Source organism: Alternaria dauci, chromosome 6 (assembly GCF_042100115.1).
Source record: "Alternaria dauci strain A2016 chromosome 6, whole genome shotgun sequence".
Classification (NCBI taxonomy): Eukaryota; Fungi; Ascomycota; class Dothideomycetes; order Pleosporales; family Pleosporaceae; genus Alternaria; species Alternaria dauci.
The window spans coordinates 2,169,101-2,189,498 of NC_091277.1; the positions used below are offsets into that span (position 1 = coordinate 2,169,101).

The following is a 20,398-nucleotide window of genomic DNA, read 5'->3' on the forward strand; positions in this document are numbered from 1 at the left end:
ACGTAACGTGACCGGTCGGGTACATCTCCGTTGTGAGTTAGCACCAATTCAGCGTCGCAAACACGGGCGGCAGCGACGCGCCAGACGTGACACGGTGGTATGCGTTGTTTGGACCGTACATGAGCATGTCAAGGAAGCTTTTAACAGCTTTCGTTCGACAAGAGAAAACGCCATCACGACCATGAGTTATATCCAAGGTTCTGACAGCGCCCACTGTGTTGCTCATGGCACCAATGGCGTAAAGCGTGAGTCCCCACCTGCAGCATGCGATGCAAGGCACAGTCCAACCCAGACGCTAACAATACCTACCAGGCCGGCGAGGGTCGACAGTTCTCAATCCGAGATTGCAAGTCAAGCAGGAGCTTTGGAAGCAGGCGCCGATACTCATCGGCAGTACTAACTTCGACCCACTGCCTGACGCGAAGAACATTTTGGTTACTGGTGGAGCCGGCTTCATGTACGTCGCGACGAGACCACGGGAAGTTGTGAGCTGTGCGTCTCTTGACCTTTGCTTGGACTAGACCACCACTGACCAACAAGCAGAGCTTGCTGGTTCGTGCGGCACTTGGTCCTTACCTACCCACACTACAATGTGGTTTCGTTTGACAAGCTAGACTACTGCGCCGCGCTCAACAACACGCGAATCCTCGACGACCAACCAAACTTCGCCTTCGAACAAGGCGACATTACATCACCCGCAGATGTAAAGCGCGCACTGCGCAAACACAAGATCGAGACCATCTTTCACTTCGCAGCACAATCGCACGTCGATCTCAGCTTTGGCAATTCGTACGAGTTTACAAACACGAATGTTTACGGCACACACGTCTTGCTCGAGCGAGCGAGGGAACATGGCGTCACCCGCTTCATACACATCTCGACGGACGAGGTGTACGGCGACGTTCCTGTTGGAGCTGCAGATCTGAGCGAGACGAGCATACTGGCACCCACCAATCCATACTCGGCGAGTAAGGCTGCAGCGGAAATGATGGTCAGCGCGTACCGGAGCAGTTTCAAGCTGCCACTGATCACTATCCGGGCGAACAACGTGTACGGGCCGCATCAGTTCCCCGAGAGTAGGCACTTTCGCCAATTTAGAATAAAGGCACGAAGTTGACTGATACAGAAATTATCCCCAAGTTTATCATGCTGCTGCAACGGAACCAGAAGCTCCTTCTGCATGGTGACGGATCACCCACACGACGCTACCTTTACGCGGCAGACATTGTAGATGCACTGGACACTATATTGCACAAGGGTCAAGTTGGTCAAATCTACAACATCGCCTCAAAGGACGAGATTTCGAATTCGGAAATATGTAGCAGGCTGCTTGATGTCTTCGGAATACGCCACGACTCTATGGCGGAAATGTCCAAATGGGTAGAGTACACAGAGGACCGACCATTTAATGATCAGCGCTATGCGACAGACGGTTCGAAGCTCACCGCGCTGGGCTGGGAACCCAAGACGAGTTTCGACGAGGGTCTGAAGATTACAGTGGACTGGTATCGGCGGTTTGGCGAGGTATGGTGGGGAGACATCAGTCGAGTCCTGACGTCGTTCCCTGTGGTGGCAGGAAATGAGATATGGACAAAAGAGGAACACGAAGACCTGCCATCCTCCGATGGAGAAGTCATGCATGAAGACGATAGCGCAGTCTGGACAACCTAGCGTTACCGATACTTGGCGTTGGAGAGCGACTTGCTGTTCGTTGGCGTGAAGAGTCTGTCGCACTTTGTGTATCTCGCGATGTCGCTAAAGGCTGTAGAAAGACGATACCCGGACTTCACGTAATAGATTCAAACTCAGACGTGTTGAATAGAGCTCCATTGCGCAAGAGACGTGAACGTGCTTCCGTGATATGCAGGGACCAAGTTGATGTGGGTACCTAGGTATGTGGGCCCGGGGATGCGCCAGCCTGACGGGCCTCGATACCCAAAACATGATGACAAAATGGGTACAGAAAGCTCGAGAGATTGAAGCGACAGCCAAAGTCGTCTGAACTCTTCTCCAAGTTTTTCAGCTGTGTCCTCACCCAGACTGGTGAACTATTTCTGGCATCGCCTCAGCCACAAGCGGTGGCGTACTCCACTCACTCCGCCTTCCCACTAGCGGCAGGTTGGGCGCTTGAAGCGATTGAAACACGGGACGCAGCAAAACATCGAGTGCTCAAACACGATTTCTTGTGTCTGTGACATTCATATACCGCGACGTCGCCTCTCCACCGTGTGCCTTCCTTCCATCACCTTCTTTCGAGTTTGCACGTGCGATCAGAGAGGACGTCGAGTAAACCTTGAAGAGGCTAATCGATAAGGCACCCCCACAATTCCCTCTGTGCTTCCCGACCTGTCAGCTTTCACCGCACCGACCCCTAACACCGACACATACATAGACGACACGAATTCTCGGCCCAAATCTCCTCCCAAATCTCCTCCAGCCGCACCTCAACCATGGGACTGTTCTCCAAGAAAAAAGACAAGGCCGGAACAGCCAGCCCAGCAGCCCAGAATCCCTATGCCGCGCCTGTAGCCAAGGACCCGTACGCGCAGCCACCCCCATCCTACTCTCCTGGTGGTCAGGACACGTCGCTTCGGCAGGAGAAGACGCCCGCCGTGACAGGCCCGGGCCAGAGCTATGGGCAGACGCCAGGTGGATACGGTGCCCAGGGTGGAAGCTACGGCATGCAGTCAGGCTATGGCAACGACCGCTACGGCGGAGGTGCACCCCAGCGCCCTGGCGGTTACGGAGGCCTTGGACGGACCGCGTCCAACGACACCATGAGCACCGAGGCAGGCCGCAACGAGCTCTTTGGCAATGCGCCCCAACGCCAGAAAGCGCAGCCGCCCCAGCAGCCCAGCGCCCCCGGACAGAGCGGTGCCTATGGAAGCACCCCGAGCGGCGCATATGGCAGTGCTGCTCCTGGTGGTTACGGATCCGCCCCCGGCGGCTATGGAACCTACGAAGACCGTCAGCTGACGGCTGAAGAACAAGAAGAGGAGGACATCGACGCCACAAAGCAGGAGATCAAGTTCATGAAGCAGCAAGACGTTGCTAGTACGAGGAATGCTCTCCGTCTAGCTGAACAAGCTCTGGAAACTGGTCGTGGAACTCTGGGAACCCTGGCCGCACAAGGAGAGCGTATTCACAAGTGAGTTTGGCCGGACTCGGCCATGCAGATGCACAACTGACTCGTCACTAGCACTGAACGCAACCTCGACCTTGCCTCCATCCAGAGCGACAGAGCCAATGGCCAAACCAAAGAATTGGCTCGTAAGGACGCACTATACATTACCAGCGATAATGTTGACTAAAGCGTCTCCAGGCATCAATGCAAGCATGTTCTCCATCGTCCCCAACCCCTTCACGGGCAACTCCAAGCGCGAGAAGCAAATGCAACAGGCCATGGACCAGCACGCCCGCGACCGCGAGACGCGGGAAGCCACCAACCGTGCCAAGTGGGAGTCTGGAGCTCGCGCGAATGAAGCCCAGCGCCAGCTACAACAGGGAGGTGGCCCGACGGGCAACAACAAGAGTTCGCTTGCCGCGCGCTCCAAATTCCAATTCGAAGCCGACGAGGAAGACGATGCTATGGAGAATGAGATTGATGGCAACTTGGGTATGTCTCTCCTGTTCATCATCCTGTATTAGAACGCCACGTCACCATGGATGGCCGTGAATGCACATATACTGACTATTCTATCACCAGATGCACTCCACGGCATGGCCAAGAACCTCAACCACCTCGGTCGTGCGATGGGCGAGGAGGTCGACAAGCAAAATACCCACATTACCCGCATCACTGGTAAGACGGACCAGGTTGATGACAAGATTGCCAGGAACAGACTCAAGTTGGATCGCATCCACTAAGCTCGTTTCAATTCGGACCAATGAGCGGGGTGAGTGCCCTACAGTGCAGCCAAGTTTCCTCTTTCTGAGAGTCGTGGTATAATGCCCGGTGAAAGTCGAGCGATGGATGCATAGAGCTTGGGACATGGCATTATCGGCGTTTTGGATACAGTGTATTGAATTACAACATCATATCGAATAGCATGCTGGCTATTGATACTTTGACACGTAGTGTTATGTTTGATGCTGAGCGATATATGCTGAGACGCTGCGAATGACCCAAGAACCCATAACTCCACAAACCTGAATGAGTGTCCATGTACATACAGCTCCTGTTCCTGACTCATCACCCGTCAAATGATCCGCGTCACCATTTACGCCAGAATGAGCTTGTATGTCGCGACCTCGAATGCGCGAATCTCGACCGGCACACCCTGCTCGCTCTTCTCTTCTGTTCCGACCCTCATGTCGCTAATCATTAGAGGCTCGCCCTCCTCGTCTTCCAGTGCATTAACTCTGATCACTTTTTTGACGTCGACATCACCCCACGTAAGTACGCCCTTGCTCTTTCCACCCAAGCTGTCGTAAATACGCAGAATAACGGAATGACCCTTCTTGACCGGCAATTCGCCACGGCTGACATCCTCGTCATCCTCGCCGCGCTTGATAGTGTCTAGCACAAGGTTGGGTGCACCGTAGATGTGGAAAGGATTCAGGAGACTGCTGTGCAGGGTAGACAAAGGACCCTGACGTCCAACAATCTTGAGTGGGTTGTTAAACTCGAAGGCTTTGCGGACCGTGCGTTCATCCACGCTGCCCTTATGAGGGAAGATGGCATAACGAGTCTTGTGGCTTCCCATATCGGCGTGGGCGTCGGGTGCTTTAGGCGAGCGAAGAAGGGAGAGGCGCATGACGTTGCCGGCTACCGCGAAGCCGTATTTGCTGTCATTCAGAATGGCGACACCGTATGTGGCTTCGGACAGATCGGCCCACTTGTGGCAGCAAACTTCGAATTTGGCCATGTCCCAAGTTGTGTTGTAGTGTGTGGGTCGGCGTACGATTCCAAATTGCGTCTCATAACTGGCTTCTGTATTCACAATATCAACTGGAAACTCGACCTTGAGGAACTTCATCGTCTCGTGCCATTCAATTTCTGCGTCAAATTCAATAGCACTGGGTGTGTTTCCAACAGCTGCAGGCAGACTGAGGGTTGTCTTGATCCAGGACTTGTCGGAAATTTTCGTCTCAATCTCAAGACTGACTCGGTGTACGCTGTTCTCCGATATGGTCACCTTGCTCGGCTCAAGTTCTTGGCGGGATTGTAAGTGATAGACTTCGACGTCCCAGGCTTGCCAATAGAGTGGCTTGTCGTCGTAGATGACGAGCTGGCCGGCTTTGGCACCCTTGGGGATGAGTTCGCGATCAGCGGCAATGTCGAAGAGCGAGCTGATGGCGCCATTAGCGACTTGCACAATGAACTGAGAGTTACGAAGCTCGAAAAAATTAGCGTGAATCTCTTCAATAGACGCCTTCGAAGCGGGGTATGCTGAGGTGAGTGGGTAGACGTTAAGAGCGCCCAAGCCCTTTTGAGACCCATCACGGTGCGCGAGACCGTACTGAGCATTGGCCATCCCATACTTCGTTCGGCTTGCCAAACTAGGCAGCTTCACGATTTCGGTGCGGTTCCACGGTAAGGTGTTGATTGCGAAAAGTTTCGTGTCATGGTCCCAGTGACTTTCGTCGTTGAACCCGAGTTCAGCAAGGGCATCAGAGAGCAAACGCTCGCCAGTCGCAAACACTTCGGCATATATCTAACAACAATCAGTAGTAGACCGAAGAAGCGAGGAACAGCAACTTACGCGGTCAGAGTCGTCATAACACATCTCAATTGAACTCCCAGGTAAACAGTCATGAAATTGACACAACAGCACATTTTCCCACATGTCGTCAATATCTTTCTTGGGGTATTTGTACGAGCCCTTCTTGCCGAAGCCGTTCTTGATTGTGGCCAGGGTCGCAAGATACTCGATGTCTCTGAGCATGATTTCAGACTTCCGGTTATTGCGCTTGTTGTTGGATTGCGTGGTGTATGTACCACGGTGGAGCTCAAAGTACAGTTCGCCGTACCACGTCACAAGCTCGGTACCGTTTGCGACCTTCTTCTCTAGACGGTCGAAGAAGTCGTCCGCTGAGTCGCCCAGCTTGACACGGGGTAAAAGACCGGCTGTGTCACTGATGCCGCGGCAACGCCTAAGCTTCTCAAGATGCTGCCATGTTGGGCCACCGCCTCCATCTCCTTTACCAAAGACGATCAAAGACGACTTGTCCTGGTCAAGCGACTTGTGTTGTGTAACGCTGCGCTTGACATCTCCGAAATTTGCTTCGCACGTATATGTCTCTGATGGCGGCATGTGACAGATGACCTGGCTGTTGTCTAACGCGACCCAGTTGAATGTTGTATGTGGGAAATTGTTTATATTGTTCCAACTCAGCTTCTGTGTGAGAAATCTCGTCATGCCGGAAATGCGGCAGATTTGGGGTAATTGCGTCGAGTATCCGAATGTGTCAGGTAGCCAGAAGGTACGACATCTCTGGCCGAACTTGCTTTCAAAGTAGCGTTGGCCGTACAAGAACTGCCTGATGAGCGATTCTCCGCCAGGAAGGTTGGTATCGTGCTCGACCCAACTGCCGCCAATAGGCTGGAAGCTGCCCTCTTTGACTTTCTTCTTGACACGATCAAACGTGGAAGGGTAGTACTGCTCGAGCCACTTGTATTGTTGCGCCTGTGAACAGCAGAAGCGAAGCTCGGGGTATCGTTCGATGAGATCGCATTGGTTCGACCATGATCGGTTGACCTTGCGCTTGGTCTCGTCGAAGGGCCATAGCCAACACGTGTCTATGTGGCAATAGCCAATGCCGTGCACAATGGCCTCCTGGTCGCTCTCGTACACCTTGTGCGAGTCAACGTCCTTGCCCACGTACTCGGCGGCAACCTTGCGCGCTGCTTTGATGCTTTCTCGACTTCCATTGCCGGCGATAAAGGTGTCGATGATGCGATTGCAGACCTGCTGGGCATCGTGAGCCTGTGTCGAGTCTCCAGGAAACTCGCGAGCGGCGTCTGAGATCTCCCAGAAGTCAAAATAGAGGGCCCTCGCGTCCAGATTGACGGCCTGTACCTCGGCCGTGTGCAACGTGTAGTACTTGTCGGGTGCGGGTGGCTGGATGGAATCGCCACCGGGCGCGTTCCCGAACATGCCGTTGCAAGCCATCTCGACGTAGAAGGTGTGCTCCTTGCCGTCTCTGTAGGCCTTGGGCAGGATCCACTGTGTTCTCTCACCACCACCGGTCAGCCCGTGAACAGTGTGTCCATCTTCGGTCCAGATGAGCCCCTCGTTGTTGGCGTCCCACACGAACTCGAGATGCTCTTTGTCGAGCATGTGCTTGGGAACCGTGAGCTGGACCCTGAACCAGTGCGTCGACCAGCTGGGGCCGAAGGACTCGCCGACCTTGGTGGGGTGGAAGGCATGAGAGGTAGCTTCCTTGAAGAGAGGGCGCGAGAGGTTTGGGGGCGAGTAGACGGAGAGCTTGACCCAGTCGGAACCCGAGGCAACAGCTTCGGTGAGCTTGCTATATGACGTATGAGCATCTCTTGAAGCCAGGCACCGAGTCGAAGCTGTGGGCGTGGTGGAACTGCATGCTTACCCTATAAGACTCTGTTCGCGGTACTGCCCGCCATCGACAAACTGCCTCAAGCGGCTCTGGTAGATGCTGTGGATCTGCTTGCCAACCGGACCAGCCGCCAGCGTGGGATAGTCGTTCGCGACGGGCACCGGCATATTGCGGTGAGACTCTCCACCCATGTTGGATGTGGATAGAAGCGTGGGAGCAACTTTGGGCGCCGCTTATGTAGAGATGGCTTCAACGTCAGCTGCGCGCTACAACAGTTGTGGTACCTTGCATGGCTGGTGCCGTGAGCCATCCGTGTTGGGGCAGGAGCTCTCCCCGCATCTTGGCGAGAAAGGCCCATGCTCCCTGCCCCCTCCCCGTATCCATTACCCGCTCATCTCCACTTGGTGCCTCTTTGCTTCTTGTCCTCTCTTCCCCTATCGTCTCCATGCTTCGGCATGTCGTGGCAAAAACGCGGTGAATCTGCTGATACGTGTTTGAACGACCTTGGCGTCACCATGCTGACGTGAGTTGTTGTTCTCCCACTGGAGCTCCTGGTGTGTCTGACGGGCGACTCCTATTGTTCCATCTGATCGCAAAGACGTCATGGTAATCTTGAACGGAGCGAAGGCGCAAGGAGGCCTGTCACATAAAACTAATCATTTTTGACATGAAGATGAAAATATAACGAGACATGTTCTACAGGAAACGAATTTCCAAAACCCGAAGAAAATAAACGCACGACGCTCCAAGTTCAGAGTGCAGAAAGAAGATATTTGTCAAACATGGCAGGACATGCAAACAAGGTATATGTGGATGACCACCGTCTAATCAACCGTTTCCCAAATCTTACCGGCCAAGGACGTAAGATTTCTCATGTGTAGTGACGACACAAAGAAGTAGAATTGTAACGGCATTCAAATGACCGATTTTCCTGACCTCTACACTATTGTACCAACGACAAACCTTCTTGAACCCCTCTAACACTGACTCTGACTGTCCGCAACCCGCTGTCCACCGACCGCGCCGTTGAATCCCTTGAACAGAGTATACCTCCCTTTAACACTAACCTTGTACGTCGTGTTCTTCGTCTGGTCACTACTCGTGGCACCATTACGAGTAACACTACTGCTCACCCCCGTTCAAGTGGCCTGGCCACCCGAACTCGGGCTACCACCTGCTTCGGTGCACCCACACCCGCCGCACACGCTGCATAGGCAGAACTCTTCAACCAGTAGGTATCCTTGCCACCTAGGTGATCAGACGTCCTTGGTACGCGGACGCCGAAAGAGTAGTCCACCGGATGGGAGACGTCGGGAAAAGGAGCATCCCGTGGGGCTGTCCGGGAGTGGAGCAAAGCAGGTAGTGCCGTGATCGTTGCGATGAACAGGATTAGAGCAAGACGCATCGTCAAGAAGATTTGGGTATGGTTAGACGAGGACATTGTGAGATACAAATCGGTCATTGTGAACGAAAGCACACATTCTTGTAAAATTTCCATCGCAGGCGTTAACAGTATCAGACTGCTCTCTTTACATCATATGTGGACCGCAGTCGTCACTTGATGCCTTTTGAAAGCCTTCTGCGAACACTCCTTAGGATAGGCCAGGCGTTCGCTCTCAGTTCTACATGCTCCTAATGTGTGGGCAAAAGGGCGCCGACACACTACGGCATCCTCTAGGATTCCGCAGGTGCTCCAAGGAGCCTTCAAAAGGCGTAGTACATGTAAGCTCCAATGGGACAGGGAAAATTGTCGTCCGCCGCATACGAAGAAGGAGTTGGTGTAACTTTACTAGCATCCTAAATATAGGCGTCGTAGCCGTACGGCTCTGGAGAGGAAGGAAAACTTGGTTGCAGTGTAGATTCGTCATCCAGCCAAGTGCCCTCATTGAATGCCATGATGGAGGGCCACCCCAAACACTGTTAACATGATACGTCGGGAAGGGAAAATCGGACACAGCTATGACAGAAAGCGTTCGGATTTTCTATTCCCTAGCGTGTACGCAATGGTGGCGCGAGTGCCGAGTGGATTGGTCGATAGCTAGCCAGTCTTCACGTTTTGTAGTGAGCTACCAATCTTTTAGTACAACGTAAGTTCAGTCGACAGTTATGATTACCAGGGCTTATGTATGTAAGCAAGTAGTTTCGGTGTCAATAGAGTGACCCCAGTGAACTAAGGCCCCTGGAGATAAACACACAGGCCCAATATACTTTGCTGGACCAATTCGATGTTGTCTATGCAAGGCTGCGGTCATGCTCCGAGACATGCGTCTCTACGCTGGTCACATACTAGAGACTTTGCTCATTACAGGAAAACGATGGCTTTACAATTTCCGGTCTCTGTACACGCAATGGCATGGGCACTTGAGTCGTTTGCGCGAGTAAATGCAGGAAAAGGAACAATGCTTGCGAAATGATGGCTGCACTTGACTAGTAACCTACGCCTGTGGCACGCTAGCTTCGGACCGGCCCATATCGGCGGAAAGCGCACACAATTTGAGGACTGTCAAGATTGGACACTGAAAAGACGCGCAATGCGTCTCCATGCTGGGGATATGTACAATGTGAGTGCACCTACCTGCGCAAAGACATTGCGAAGCAGAAAATTAGGGGTTTGCAACACACGCCGAGGAGCTGATTGGGTACTGTGCATCAAGTGGCTTCTCCTCAACCTTTGCGCAGCTTCGGGTCCGAGCGTCGACACCATCCCAAAGCGAAATATCAAGAAGTCATTGATGTCATCCCAACGCGCTTGCGAAAGGGGCGAAACGTGCTGTACCAGTTTCCGAGGTGCTCTGGCTGCCCACAGAAGAATTGTTAAGACTTGATGATGTAGGTGATTTAGGATGGCTGGATGCTTAAGATGAGGAGGATTGGGGCTTACGCAGGTGCCTGTGCGTCAGTGGTAGGAAATCTGGGGTAGTACAAAGATTGGTTTGCTGGACGCCCATGCTTCTGGAATGTATCGCACGCTGTTTCCCCGATCATTGTCGTTTGCTGTCGCGTACCGTGCGCCTTGCGTTACTATAACTCCTTCAAGATTCGCTACTCGATCAGTATCATCGAAGATGCCTTCCCAGACCAACGATAAGTACACAGATCCAGAGCTCCGCGACGAGGTCAAGGAAGAGATTCAGGCTGGCGGAAAAGGAGGTGCGCCCGGCCAATGGTCCGCTCGAAAGGTATGTCCACCGATCTTGAGTACTTTGGGCAGCGCTGACACATCGATTGTAGGCGCAGATGATGGCTTCTGAATACAAAAAACGCGGTGGAGGCTATACCACAGATAAGAAGGACAAGAGTGCGAAGCATCTCGACCAATGGACAGAGGAGGATTGGCAGACAAAAGAAGGTAGTGGAAACGCGAAGGACGGAAATGGTCTAGAACATCGGTACCTACCGAAGAAGGCCTGGGAACAGATGAGTGAGAAAGAGAAGGAAGAAACAGATGAAAGAAAGCAGGAGGGAAGCAAAGAGGGCAAGCAACACGTTGCCAACACCTCAAAGGCTTCGCGCGCCAGGAGGGATGCTAGCAAGGACGACAGTACCAACACATATACCAAGATTGAAAAAAAGAGCAAAACGGACTGTACCACGCAATGGGACGACCCAGACCATATGAAGAACGACCAACGAGAATACCAGAAGTTTCTGGAGGCCAACCGCAAGTCCAGGAGCGGAGCGCAGGACGAGCATCCGGGCACAAAGCGTGGACGCGGTGCCAATGCAGAGGCTCCGAGCAAGAAACAGAAAAGTGCGGGCGGAAAACGTGACCAACCAATTGGAGCTGCCGGTGACAAAACTCGGGTACCGAAGAAGGGCCAGAAAGTGCAATGGCACTCGCTACCTGGTTACATCGACGGCGAAGTAGTTGAGGTCCTGTATGAGGGAAAGACAGTTGATGGAAAGAGCGTCAAGGCGAGCAAAGAGGATCCCAGAGTAGTACTCAGGAGCGACTCGTCTGGAAAGATTTGTGTGCATAAGCCTGAGGCAGTATACTTTGACTAGCTTGACAGTCGATATTGTGGACTGGACTGTAAGCAAACGTCCACGGATGTTCGGAGTAGCACGTGATGGAGCGAAGGTTTCGGCGCGGAAGCGGCAGCGTTGTCGGTCGCATCGTCTTGAAAAACTCGGCTTCGGCACACAGCAAGTTGTTAGGGCCTGTAACGCCATCTGGCCGTTGGTCAATAAATCTTGGTTAATCACTCCAGACTGGATGCACATCGTCGCTCAGGTGGCGAAGGTCGCTAACGCAAAGCTAGTGTGGGGAGGGTGTGGTGCTGCGCTGCGCTTGCACACGATTTGTCGGGACACATCCAACGTCGAGGTCCCAGGATGGTTCCCTGATGAATGTCGAATGGGAATGGTACGGAGCGGGAATAGCACATGTACGGTTCGCTCCACCTTGCAGTGTGTAATGCCTATATGGCCGCAGACAAGCCCGGCTTAGGTGCAGACGTCGCGGGCCTGGGCCGCGTCCAAGCAGGACGGGGATGGAACAGAGGTGCATGCGCCGAGGGTGTGATTGGGCGGACAGAAGCGATCTACACGTCTTGCCAGGTTGGTGTATCCACGGCGACGCTGCAGGTCCTGGCGAGGGGCACGATTGTTGTTGGAGAGCAATAACGACACAGGTGGTGCAACGTTGGGCTGTGTCAATTGAGGGGCTATGGTGATGACGCTCGGCTGACGATGGCGTGAACACGCGTTTGAGAAGCTGCACGGCAGCCACTCGACGTTATTGTCCGAGCAGTCTAGTTATCGTTTGGCGCAGTGGCCAGCACTGGGGAAGAGGGGCTGATGGTAAGGGCTGACTACAAGCGTGGTTTTGCAGAATAGTGTTTACGTGCCCGCATGCTGTCTGAAGATGCGCCGCCTGTGGTTCGTCTCGCGTCGTCCAAGCGGACAAGAGACATGGGCGGGCAAATAACACAATGGGCTGCACTTGATCCAGGGATTACCACGAGCATGCAGAGGAAGCAGCGGTCAGTCGATGGGAGGCCTGTGGCGGGCAGACGGACAGACAGACAGGCAGACAGATGAACATGGCTGCGAGAGGAATGGTATGCCGTCGGCCTCTTGCTGATTCGATGCCGTCTGTCGCTGGGGATTGATTGCGCAACGACGGGGCGGGCGTGGCAGTGTTGGGTGAAACGGAAAAAAGACGTTCTGCCGTTATTTTGGCGGCCAGCATGTGCCGCCGTAGCTGGGGGCGCTAGCCCGCCCTTAGTCTCCGCCCACTGCACGGCTGTTTTCCGTGTGACTTTCGCTCGACGCGTGCTTTGCGTGCTGCGTGGGGACCTTTGCCAGCTGGATAGCGTGCCGAAGAGGCCCATTCCATGCCTGCAGCTGCTCATCCGCTCGCCTGGCGTTGTTTCTTTTTTGTCCACGCCGTCTCCCCCAACTTGTCGTGCTGCCGGCTGAGACGTCGACTGTGTGCCCCTCTCCCGTCTGCTCACCACCACCACCACCACCACCACGACAATCACCGACGAGGCCGCCGAATAGGGAATACCCTACCCATCACCAGCACCCTTCAGACACTACTGCCCACACGCACGCACGCACGCACCCACCACCAAGGCTCGATTCGACGCTCATTACATCACCCAATCGCTCCCCTAGCACCATGATGCAGCTGGACTAGTCCCCTCATCCTGGTTTCGCGGCCCACTCTCGTTGCAGTCAGCAAGCACTACCCACCGTCCTGCTCAACAACGCGTACCTTTGCCCTACACGCCCGACTCTTCCGGACCGTCGTCTCTTTTCCCACCATGGTCCTGGCAGCTGTCTGCGCATAGCCCAGCACCAGCCAGCCCTCGGGCACCCGCCCATTACCCCCCCGGCGACGGGCTCTCGCAGCGATAGCGGTACTCAATGTACGCGCAACAACCCACCTCAGCCATGGCCGACGACAAGAAGCCGACGACGCTCGCCCCGCCCGCAGTCACTGCTCTCAAGCAGGAAGCTGTGGGCTCCCTCGGCCACCGCCAGAACATGGAACGCACCGTCAGCCAGGACATGCGCAACGAGCGTGCAGACCTCAAGGAGGCAGCCGAGCACAGCCTCAACATCATCATGGACCTGGACCTCGAGGGCAAGATTCGCTATGTCAGCCCTTCGTGGACCGACGTCATTGGCTCCCTGCCCAAGGAAGTCACGGGCAAGCCGGTGCTAGAAATCATATGCGGTGGAGCCGACAGCTTTGCCGACGCCATCGAGTCGGTTAGGAAAGACGATTCCAGGAGTCACATTGCCCGCTTCACCGTACGACTAGGCCCTCATTCCATCCTACGCAAGCGGCAGTCGAGGCACCCATCCGCAGAGGGCCACGAGTCGCTGCCCATGTCTCCGACCCACGTCGAGGAGGAAGAGGATCAGCTTCTGAACCTTGAAGCACAGGGGATTATGGTCTACGACCGGACCACTGGAGCGGAGAGCCATGTACGTCCCAACTCCTTCCTCCATTTCAACAGACTGACCCAGGCAGACAATGTGGATGGTCCGGCCATCGATTATTCGTGAGGTGACGATTGATCTTCCAGAGGTCCTTGTCGAATCTCTTGGAGTCGGGGCCGAAGTCCTTGCCCATTACCTCACCGGCCTCGCCGAGCAGAGCGCGACAGACCCTGGTGACGTCGCACCACCACTTCCTGTCCTCTGCCGAATCTGTGAACGGCAAATCACGCCCTGGTGGTTTGAAAAGCACTCCGAACTGTGCTTGCAGGAACATCGCGCAGAAATGGACGTACAGATGGCGCAAGAAACACTTTCTGAGCACCGTAATGCTATCGTAAAGGTCCTAGACACCCTTGAATCCCATAGCCAGCGTTCAAGGGCCGCAGCAGTCGACTCGGTACAACCGCTTCAGCCTGCTGAGTACAAGGGACTAATTATTCATTCGACATCAACACCATCATCAGGTACACCATCAGGCCGCAATTCCCCTGCATCGCCGCCTTCGAGATCACGCGAGCGCTCCGAGCGTTCGACTGGATTCGGTCACCATCGCGCACGATCCTTCGCTGTTCGAAGGCCTTTGGCTCGTATCGTTGAACTTGTCTTGGATTTGTGCGATACAGCTCTAGAGATCAATACGCCGGCAGTCAAGGATAACGGGCGTGGCCCAGCAGCTACCGAAATCCGCACACAATCACCGCAATCAGAGAATCGCATATCGCAAGTTCTCCAGTGGCAATCACCAACTACAGGCTCGGTCGACCATACGGAGGGTCTGAAGCTTTTGTGTGAAGATACCAGCCGGCTCGCCAGAGCAAAGATCGACGCTGTTACTCGCCATAGGAGGGTACTTGAGTACTCTGAGCGTCTCCGTATCGAATTCGATATATTAGTCCAGGAATGCATCGAAGCTGCAATCCTGAAAGCCGCTCGCATTGCGGCTGGCGAGGATAGTTCTTCAGAAGACGAGCAGCCCGAAGAAGAGATACCGTCAGACGCCAATGATACCGATACAGCCCCTGGTGAAGAAGGAATTTTCCCTGGATCCTTCGATGCTCCTTCAACAATGGCGCAAGCTCTTCGTAACACATCAGACGCTTCATTACCAGCCAGGGTCGGACGCCGCGAATCTTCAGTAGCCGGTTCAAACCGTTCTAGTAGTCCTAGAGGAGGATGTCAAACACCGCGATCCCATGCAGGAGCGATTAGTATCGCAACTCAGAGCAAGCGCCAATCTATGCATTTCGAAAGTGATGCTGGTGCTGAGAGTGATACCAGCATGCGTTCGTCTGTCTTGTCTGGTCCTCGTCGAGCCGATTCACCAGCAACGTCGGATGTAGGACTGAGCAGGGTAGCTAGTTCACGCGAACGCAAGCGTAAGAGCTTGATACTCCCAAGTGTAATGTCTAGTCGACAGCATTCGCCCGCCCGCTCCATGGTGCCCCCACCATCTTCGCCTCTTCGAACAAACAAGCCACGCCTCCCAAGTGGTGTCGAGGCTTTGCAGTCACCTATAACGTCACCAATCTTACCTACCACGGAATTCTCTTCGCCGGCAATGGTCCATGCTCTCAACCACCACCGCCGACAGTCGTCTACCGCGGGATCGGATGGCCCTAGGCCTGTCTCTCCTCGCTTGATTCCTACTACGCAGCCGCAACCGCGCGCAGTACCTCCATCAATCAAGGACTTTGAGATCATCAAACCAATTAGCAAGGGTGCTTTCGGTAGCGTTTACCTCGCCAAGAAGAAGTCCACTGGAGAATACTACGCCATCAAGGTGCTGAAAAAGGCCGACATGGTTGCCAAGAATCAAGTCACCAATGTCAAGGCTGAGCGAGCCATAATGATGTGGCAAGGTGAGAGTGATTTTGTGGCTAAACTATACTGGACCTTTTCGAGCAAGGACTATCTCTATCTTGTAATGGAGTATCTGAATGGTGGTGACTGTGCCTCATTGATCAAGGTTCTGGGCGCTTTACCGGAAGACTGGGCGAAGAAGTACCTTGCTGAGGTTGTCCTTGGTGTGGAACATCTGCACAGCCGGGGCATCGTCCATCGCGACCTCAAACCAGACAATTTACTCATCGATGGAAAAGGCCATCTCAAGCTTACTGACTTCGGTTTGTCGCGTATGGGTATGATTGGTCGACAAAAGCGTGCACTCAAGTCAGTTGAGCCTGCGCCCGACCTGCTTAAGACCGGCCCGTTCCATCGCGCCACATCTGTGGGGTCCTCACGATCTGCATCCTTTGATCTGAACCACTCGCCTTCGCACACACCCTCCATGACACCTGCTCTTGCTGGAGATATTGGTCAGCCGTCTTACTTCAGCCTGAACCGAGAGTGCTCCCATCAAAGCCGGGAACGGTCAAGGCGGGCCTCAGGAACCCGGAGCGACAGCCAGGATAGCGATGCACTACAGGCTATGTTCCGTCGCTTTTCCATTGCTGATGACTCCTTCGGCCAGCCACGCGGACGATCTCCAATCGAAGAAGAAGCGTATAGTGACGATGGTTCTCCCGACCTTTACCCTGCGCCCAACTCAATGAGCCAGTCTGTAATAGCTCAGAACAACACGCTTGCACCATCATCATCTGCAATGCCACCTCCGCCCATGACTCTGTTTGATCCGGAAGATAGCGACCGAAAGTTTGTTGGCACACCGGATTACCTTGCCCCAGAGACAATCGCTGGTAACGGGCAAGATGAAGTAAGCGATTGGTGGTCTCTGGGCTGCATCTTGTTCGAGTCCTTGTATGGGTACCCTCCTTTTCATGCAGATACACCGGATGAGGTTTTTCAAAACATCCTTGCACGAAAAATCGACTGGCCAGAGGACGATGATGAGTTGTACGACATATCGGATGATGCAAAGGATCTCATGAACCGTTTGATGTGTTCTGATCCTGCACAACGACTCGGAGCGAACAAGGATGATAAATACACCAGTGGCGGAGAAGAAATTCGGAGCCACCCATGGTTTGCAGATATCAACTGGGATACCCTGCGGGACGATGAAGCATCCTTTATTCCGGCACCCGAGAACCCGGAAGATACAGAATACTTTGATACCAGAGGAGCCGCGATGGCAAATTTCAGTCCCGAGTTCCAGGATGAATCGACCACACCAGCGGGCACACCGAGTACTGATTACCCTGACCGACCTCATGACGCCCTGTCCAGAGTGCGATCACAAGTGACTGTGTCGACAATGAAGCGGGGCCTGATTCCTCTTCACATTCCAGCTCACGTACGAGAGGGCAGGTCACGGAGGCTCAGTGAACCAATGGCAACTGATGATTTTGGAAACTTCAGCTATAAGAACTTGCCCGTTTTGGAGAAAGCGAACAAGGACGTTATCCAGAAGTTGCGTGCAGAGGCGATGCTTCCACAAAACAAGCCTGCACCTCCGCTGCAGTCACCTAGCGTCACTTCACCTTCACCATCCTTGGAAAACAGCCCGATGCTGCCAGGCCCGCTCAAACGTACCCTATCCACCAACAAGGCCAACGGACGGCCATCCTCTCCTTCAGTCAGTGGACCACACTCCTCTCCTAGTCGTGGCTCGCAGCCATCATCCCCTTTGCTCGTGCAATTCAGCACAGGACAGCATCACGATCGACGTAAGACATCTAGCAGCTCGTCCACGCTATCGCATTCGACAAGCAATCCGTCATCGCTGCAACCGGGCAGCTTCTTCGACCCCTCCCGCGTGTCGGGCTTGCGACCTTCTCCTGAGGCTGTTTCACCCAACAGGCTTCCGAAAACACCATCAGCCCCGTCCACGACGTCCCAAGAGAAATCCGTCTCCAGACAGCGTCAATCATCTTTGGGTCAGACCGCGGCTTCGTCACCTCGCGCTCGATCTCAAACTCTTGGCTCTCAAGAGGACGACGTTGTGCGTGATCTTTTACCAGGACACTACAAGCGCCGTAGTCAAGTGCTTGATGTTTCTCCTTCATCTTCCGATACTGAAGACTCTCGCGCAAAGGCTCTGCTGCGCGTGCAGCGACGCCGACAGAGCTCTCGGAGGCTTTCACAGATCAGCTTTGGTGATGGTCCTTTCTTCCGACCACTGGACGTATTGATATGTGAGGATCACCCGGTATCACGACTCGTCATGGAGAAGTTGCTGGAAAAGCTGCGCTGCCGCACTTTGACTGTCACTAATGGGTCTGAAGCTATACGGTATGCCATGGGCGAAGTCAAATTCGATGTTATCATGATGGAGTTTCGACTTCCTCAGGTCAACGGCGCAGATGTTGCTCGAATGATTCGAGACACGAAGAATGCCAACACCCATACTCCGATCGTCGCTGTCACTGGTTATCTGAAAGAACTACAGGCGCCTCACTACTTCGATGCACTTATCGAAAAGCCGCCGACTGTAGCTAAGCTTACGGATACGCTGAGTCGGCTTTGCCAGTGGAAAGCACCCCCACCAGGCTGGACGCCGAACCAGGTATATCCGTCAATCATGCCTTCTGGACTCCGGCAAGAGTCTTCCCGTCAAGAAGATAGCCCTACGACCTCGAATTCTTCCGGCTACCCACCCGTGCCTTCTGCCAGCTATAGAGGCTCTAGCCGGGAAGACTCCATTAGCTCTAGCTTCTTCGGCGACAACGATAGTCGTGCAGGCGAGGATATGTCGGTGAGAGTTCACAACGCCGACGATTGGAGGGAGCGAGACATCGCGCGAGCCATGAGTGGCTTGGGAATCTCGGATGACGCAGCTAATGTCGATCACAAAGCAGCTAGTCCCAGCCGTGTCGGTGCACCTGACCTACCCCACGGTGAATCCGCGCCAGTTGTTCTTGAAGAGGCAACGATCCGTCGTCAGCGGTCGGCAGAGCAAGTAGGTGCAAAACGTCGCATACTAGAGACACGCAAACACGAGTCAGCAGAATCAGGAGATGACGAAGACGATGAGTTAGGCCATGCCCCTGTTCGCACTCGCAGTCCAAAGACCAGACCAAAGTCTGCATCCAAGCTCGGTATCGAGATGATGCGAACGAATAGCAGAGGCAGTGTAATTTCCGTTGACGAGGTTGGTCAAGCAGACTCAGCACTACCTTCGTCCCCACCCCCAATGATCACAGAGGACCCCACCGCAGAGGAACATGAGAGCAATCTCGATGCACCCACAGTCGCACCGGTGCTGCTTACGCCTCCAGTAATGTTCCCCGAAGAACCCGGCGATGATGTTGCCGATTTTGTCATTGAGACACCTAAGCCAACAAAGGATGCAACTAGTCCAGATCCAGATCCTACACCAAAAGCAAAGTCTGCCAGAATACCAGAAAATGATCCTTCCCGATTAGTCAATGCGACAGACTTCTAGGTGATGCCGAGCCTGTCGTTCGGCACCTGTTCAGTAGATTGTACGTTTGATTCCGAAGCTTGAGTACACTTTTCGCAGCATGGCGTTGGCGGTGTTTTTCACTGAGTGCTTGACTTGGAAAGTGCCATTGCAGCGAGTTCTTCATGGTCTCTCTTTTCCTCCACGCCCTGGTTAGCTGCCCATAGTAGCCATGTATGGGCTGTGTCGAACGCTTGCGTTCCCAAACTATATGTCTATATTCAACGTTCTCTTTATCGAGCCTACAGTAAGATGTTCCAGCCGTTAGAAGTGGAAAATCTTATTCTTCGCTTTTTTAACTATATTACATAGCCTATATACAAAATACTTATTTAGTTAATAATTTTTTGTTTTCTATAAGCGTAGGGGTATTATTAAAATATAACTTAAAGGAAATAAAAAGTAGCTATCCCTCTACTTATAAGTCGTAAAAGTCTATAAGAAAGATAAAGTAATAATTTTTTTATTTTCTATAATAGGGGGATATCATCAAAATAAAACTTCAAAAAAGTAAAAAGTAGCTATCCCTCTGCTTATTAGTTATAAAAGTTAATAAAAAAAGATAAAGTAATAACGCGATTTAAACGCTAGACTAATTAGTATCTTAGGGTAGTAAAGCTCTAACGCTTTTATATAAAAACTAAAATTAAAAAGATTTACTAAAGGTAACTAAAAAAAAGACTATTAGATCTTTATAGGCCTAATAGGGATTACTAGCTATTATTAACTAGTAACGTAATTATAATATATTATAATAAGGAGTAAGGATATAGTATATTTACCATAACTAAGAAGTATTATATAGGGGTTTACTATACTTCTCTAATCTTAGTCTATACTAAGGTAAGATAGGTTTAGGTAATAGTCTATAAGGTAAAATAAGGAATAATTAAATAGAAAAGAGATTTTTTTTTTAACGAAAAGGTAAAGAATACTAATTCTATAAATAATAGAATAACTAGTTAATAATCTATATAAGAGATAAACTATTTAAGTTAACTATAATAAGTATAATAATAAGATCTAATATATTCTTATACTTATTACCTTAAGTCTTACTAT

At 52.7% G+C, this 20,398-nt stretch overlaps 5 protein-coding genes across 5 annotated transcripts; 4 read left to right on the forward strand and 1 right to left on the reverse strand.

Moving 5' to 3' along the window:
• Positions 1 to 181: 181 nt before the first annotated feature.
• Positions 182 to 1,671, forward strand: ACET3X_007067 (uncharacterized protein; the record flags this gene model as incomplete). Its single annotated transcript, XM_069453267.1, has 4 exons — positions 182 to 245; positions 313 to 457; positions 544 to 1,076; positions 1,127 to 1,671. 4 exons carry the CDS (start codon positions 182 to 184, stop codon positions 1,669 to 1,671), a joined length of 1,287 nt encoding a protein of 428 aa, XP_069305835.1.
• Positions 1,672 to 2,450: 779 nt separating this feature from the next.
• On the forward strand, positions 2,451 to 3,867 carry ACET3X_007068 (uncharacterized protein; the record flags this gene model as incomplete). The annotated part of the gene is made up of 4 exons (XM_069453268.1): positions 2,451 to 3,148; positions 3,200 to 3,270; positions 3,323 to 3,616; positions 3,707 to 3,867. 4 exons carry the CDS (start codon positions 2,451 to 2,453, stop codon positions 3,865 to 3,867), a joined length of 1,224 nt encoding a protein of 407 aa, XP_069305836.1.
• Positions 3,868 to 4,220: 353 nt separating this feature from the next.
• Positions 4,221 to 7,706, reverse strand: ACET3X_007069 (uncharacterized protein; the record flags this gene model as incomplete). Its single annotated transcript, XM_069453269.1, has 3 exons — positions 4,221 to 5,657; positions 5,706 to 7,473; positions 7,549 to 7,706. 3 exons carry the CDS (start codon positions 7,704 to 7,706, stop codon positions 4,221 to 4,223), a joined length of 3,363 nt encoding a protein of 1,120 aa, XP_069305837.1.
• Positions 7,707 to 10,340: 2,634 nt separating this feature from the next.
• On the forward strand, positions 10,341 to 12,641 carry ACET3X_007070 (uncharacterized protein). The gene is made up of 2 exons (XM_069453270.1): positions 10,341 to 10,694; positions 10,747 to 12,641. Exons 1-2 carry the CDS (start codon positions 10,473 to 10,475, stop codon positions 11,518 to 11,520), a joined length of 996 nt encoding a protein of 331 aa, XP_069305838.1. The 5' UTR covers positions 10,341 to 10,472; the 3' UTR covers positions 11,521 to 12,641.
• Positions 12,642 to 12,799: 158 nt separating this feature from the next.
• ACET3X_007071 (uncharacterized protein) lies at positions 12,800 to 19,671 on the forward strand. Its single transcript, XM_069453271.1, has 2 exons — positions 12,800 to 13,959; positions 14,006 to 19,671. Exons 1-2 carry the CDS (start codon positions 13,393 to 13,395, stop codon positions 19,316 to 19,318), a joined length of 5,880 nt encoding a protein of 1,959 aa, XP_069305839.1. The 5' UTR covers positions 12,800 to 13,392; the 3' UTR covers positions 19,319 to 19,671.
• The last annotated feature ends 727 nt before the right edge of the window (positions 19,672 to 20,398 follow it).

Bases quoted from the DNA above. Each gene is read 5' to 3' on its own strand.
- ACET3X_007070 (XM_069453270.1), top strand. From the start codon at position 10,473: ATGTATCGCACGCTGTTTCCCCGATCATTGTCGTTTGCTGTCGCGTAC. The intron at 10,695-10,746 runs GTATGTCCACCG...CATCGATTGTAG, and splicing joins GCCAATGGTCCGCTCGAAAG to GCGCAGATGATGGCTTCTGA.
- ACET3X_007071 (XM_069453271.1), top strand. From the start codon at position 13,393: ATGTACGCGCAACAACCCACCTCAGCCATGGCCGACGACAAGAAGCCG. The intron at 13,960-14,005 runs GTACGTCCCAAC...TGACCCAGGCAG, and splicing joins CCACTGGAGCGGAGAGCCAT to ACAATGTGGATGGTCCGGCC.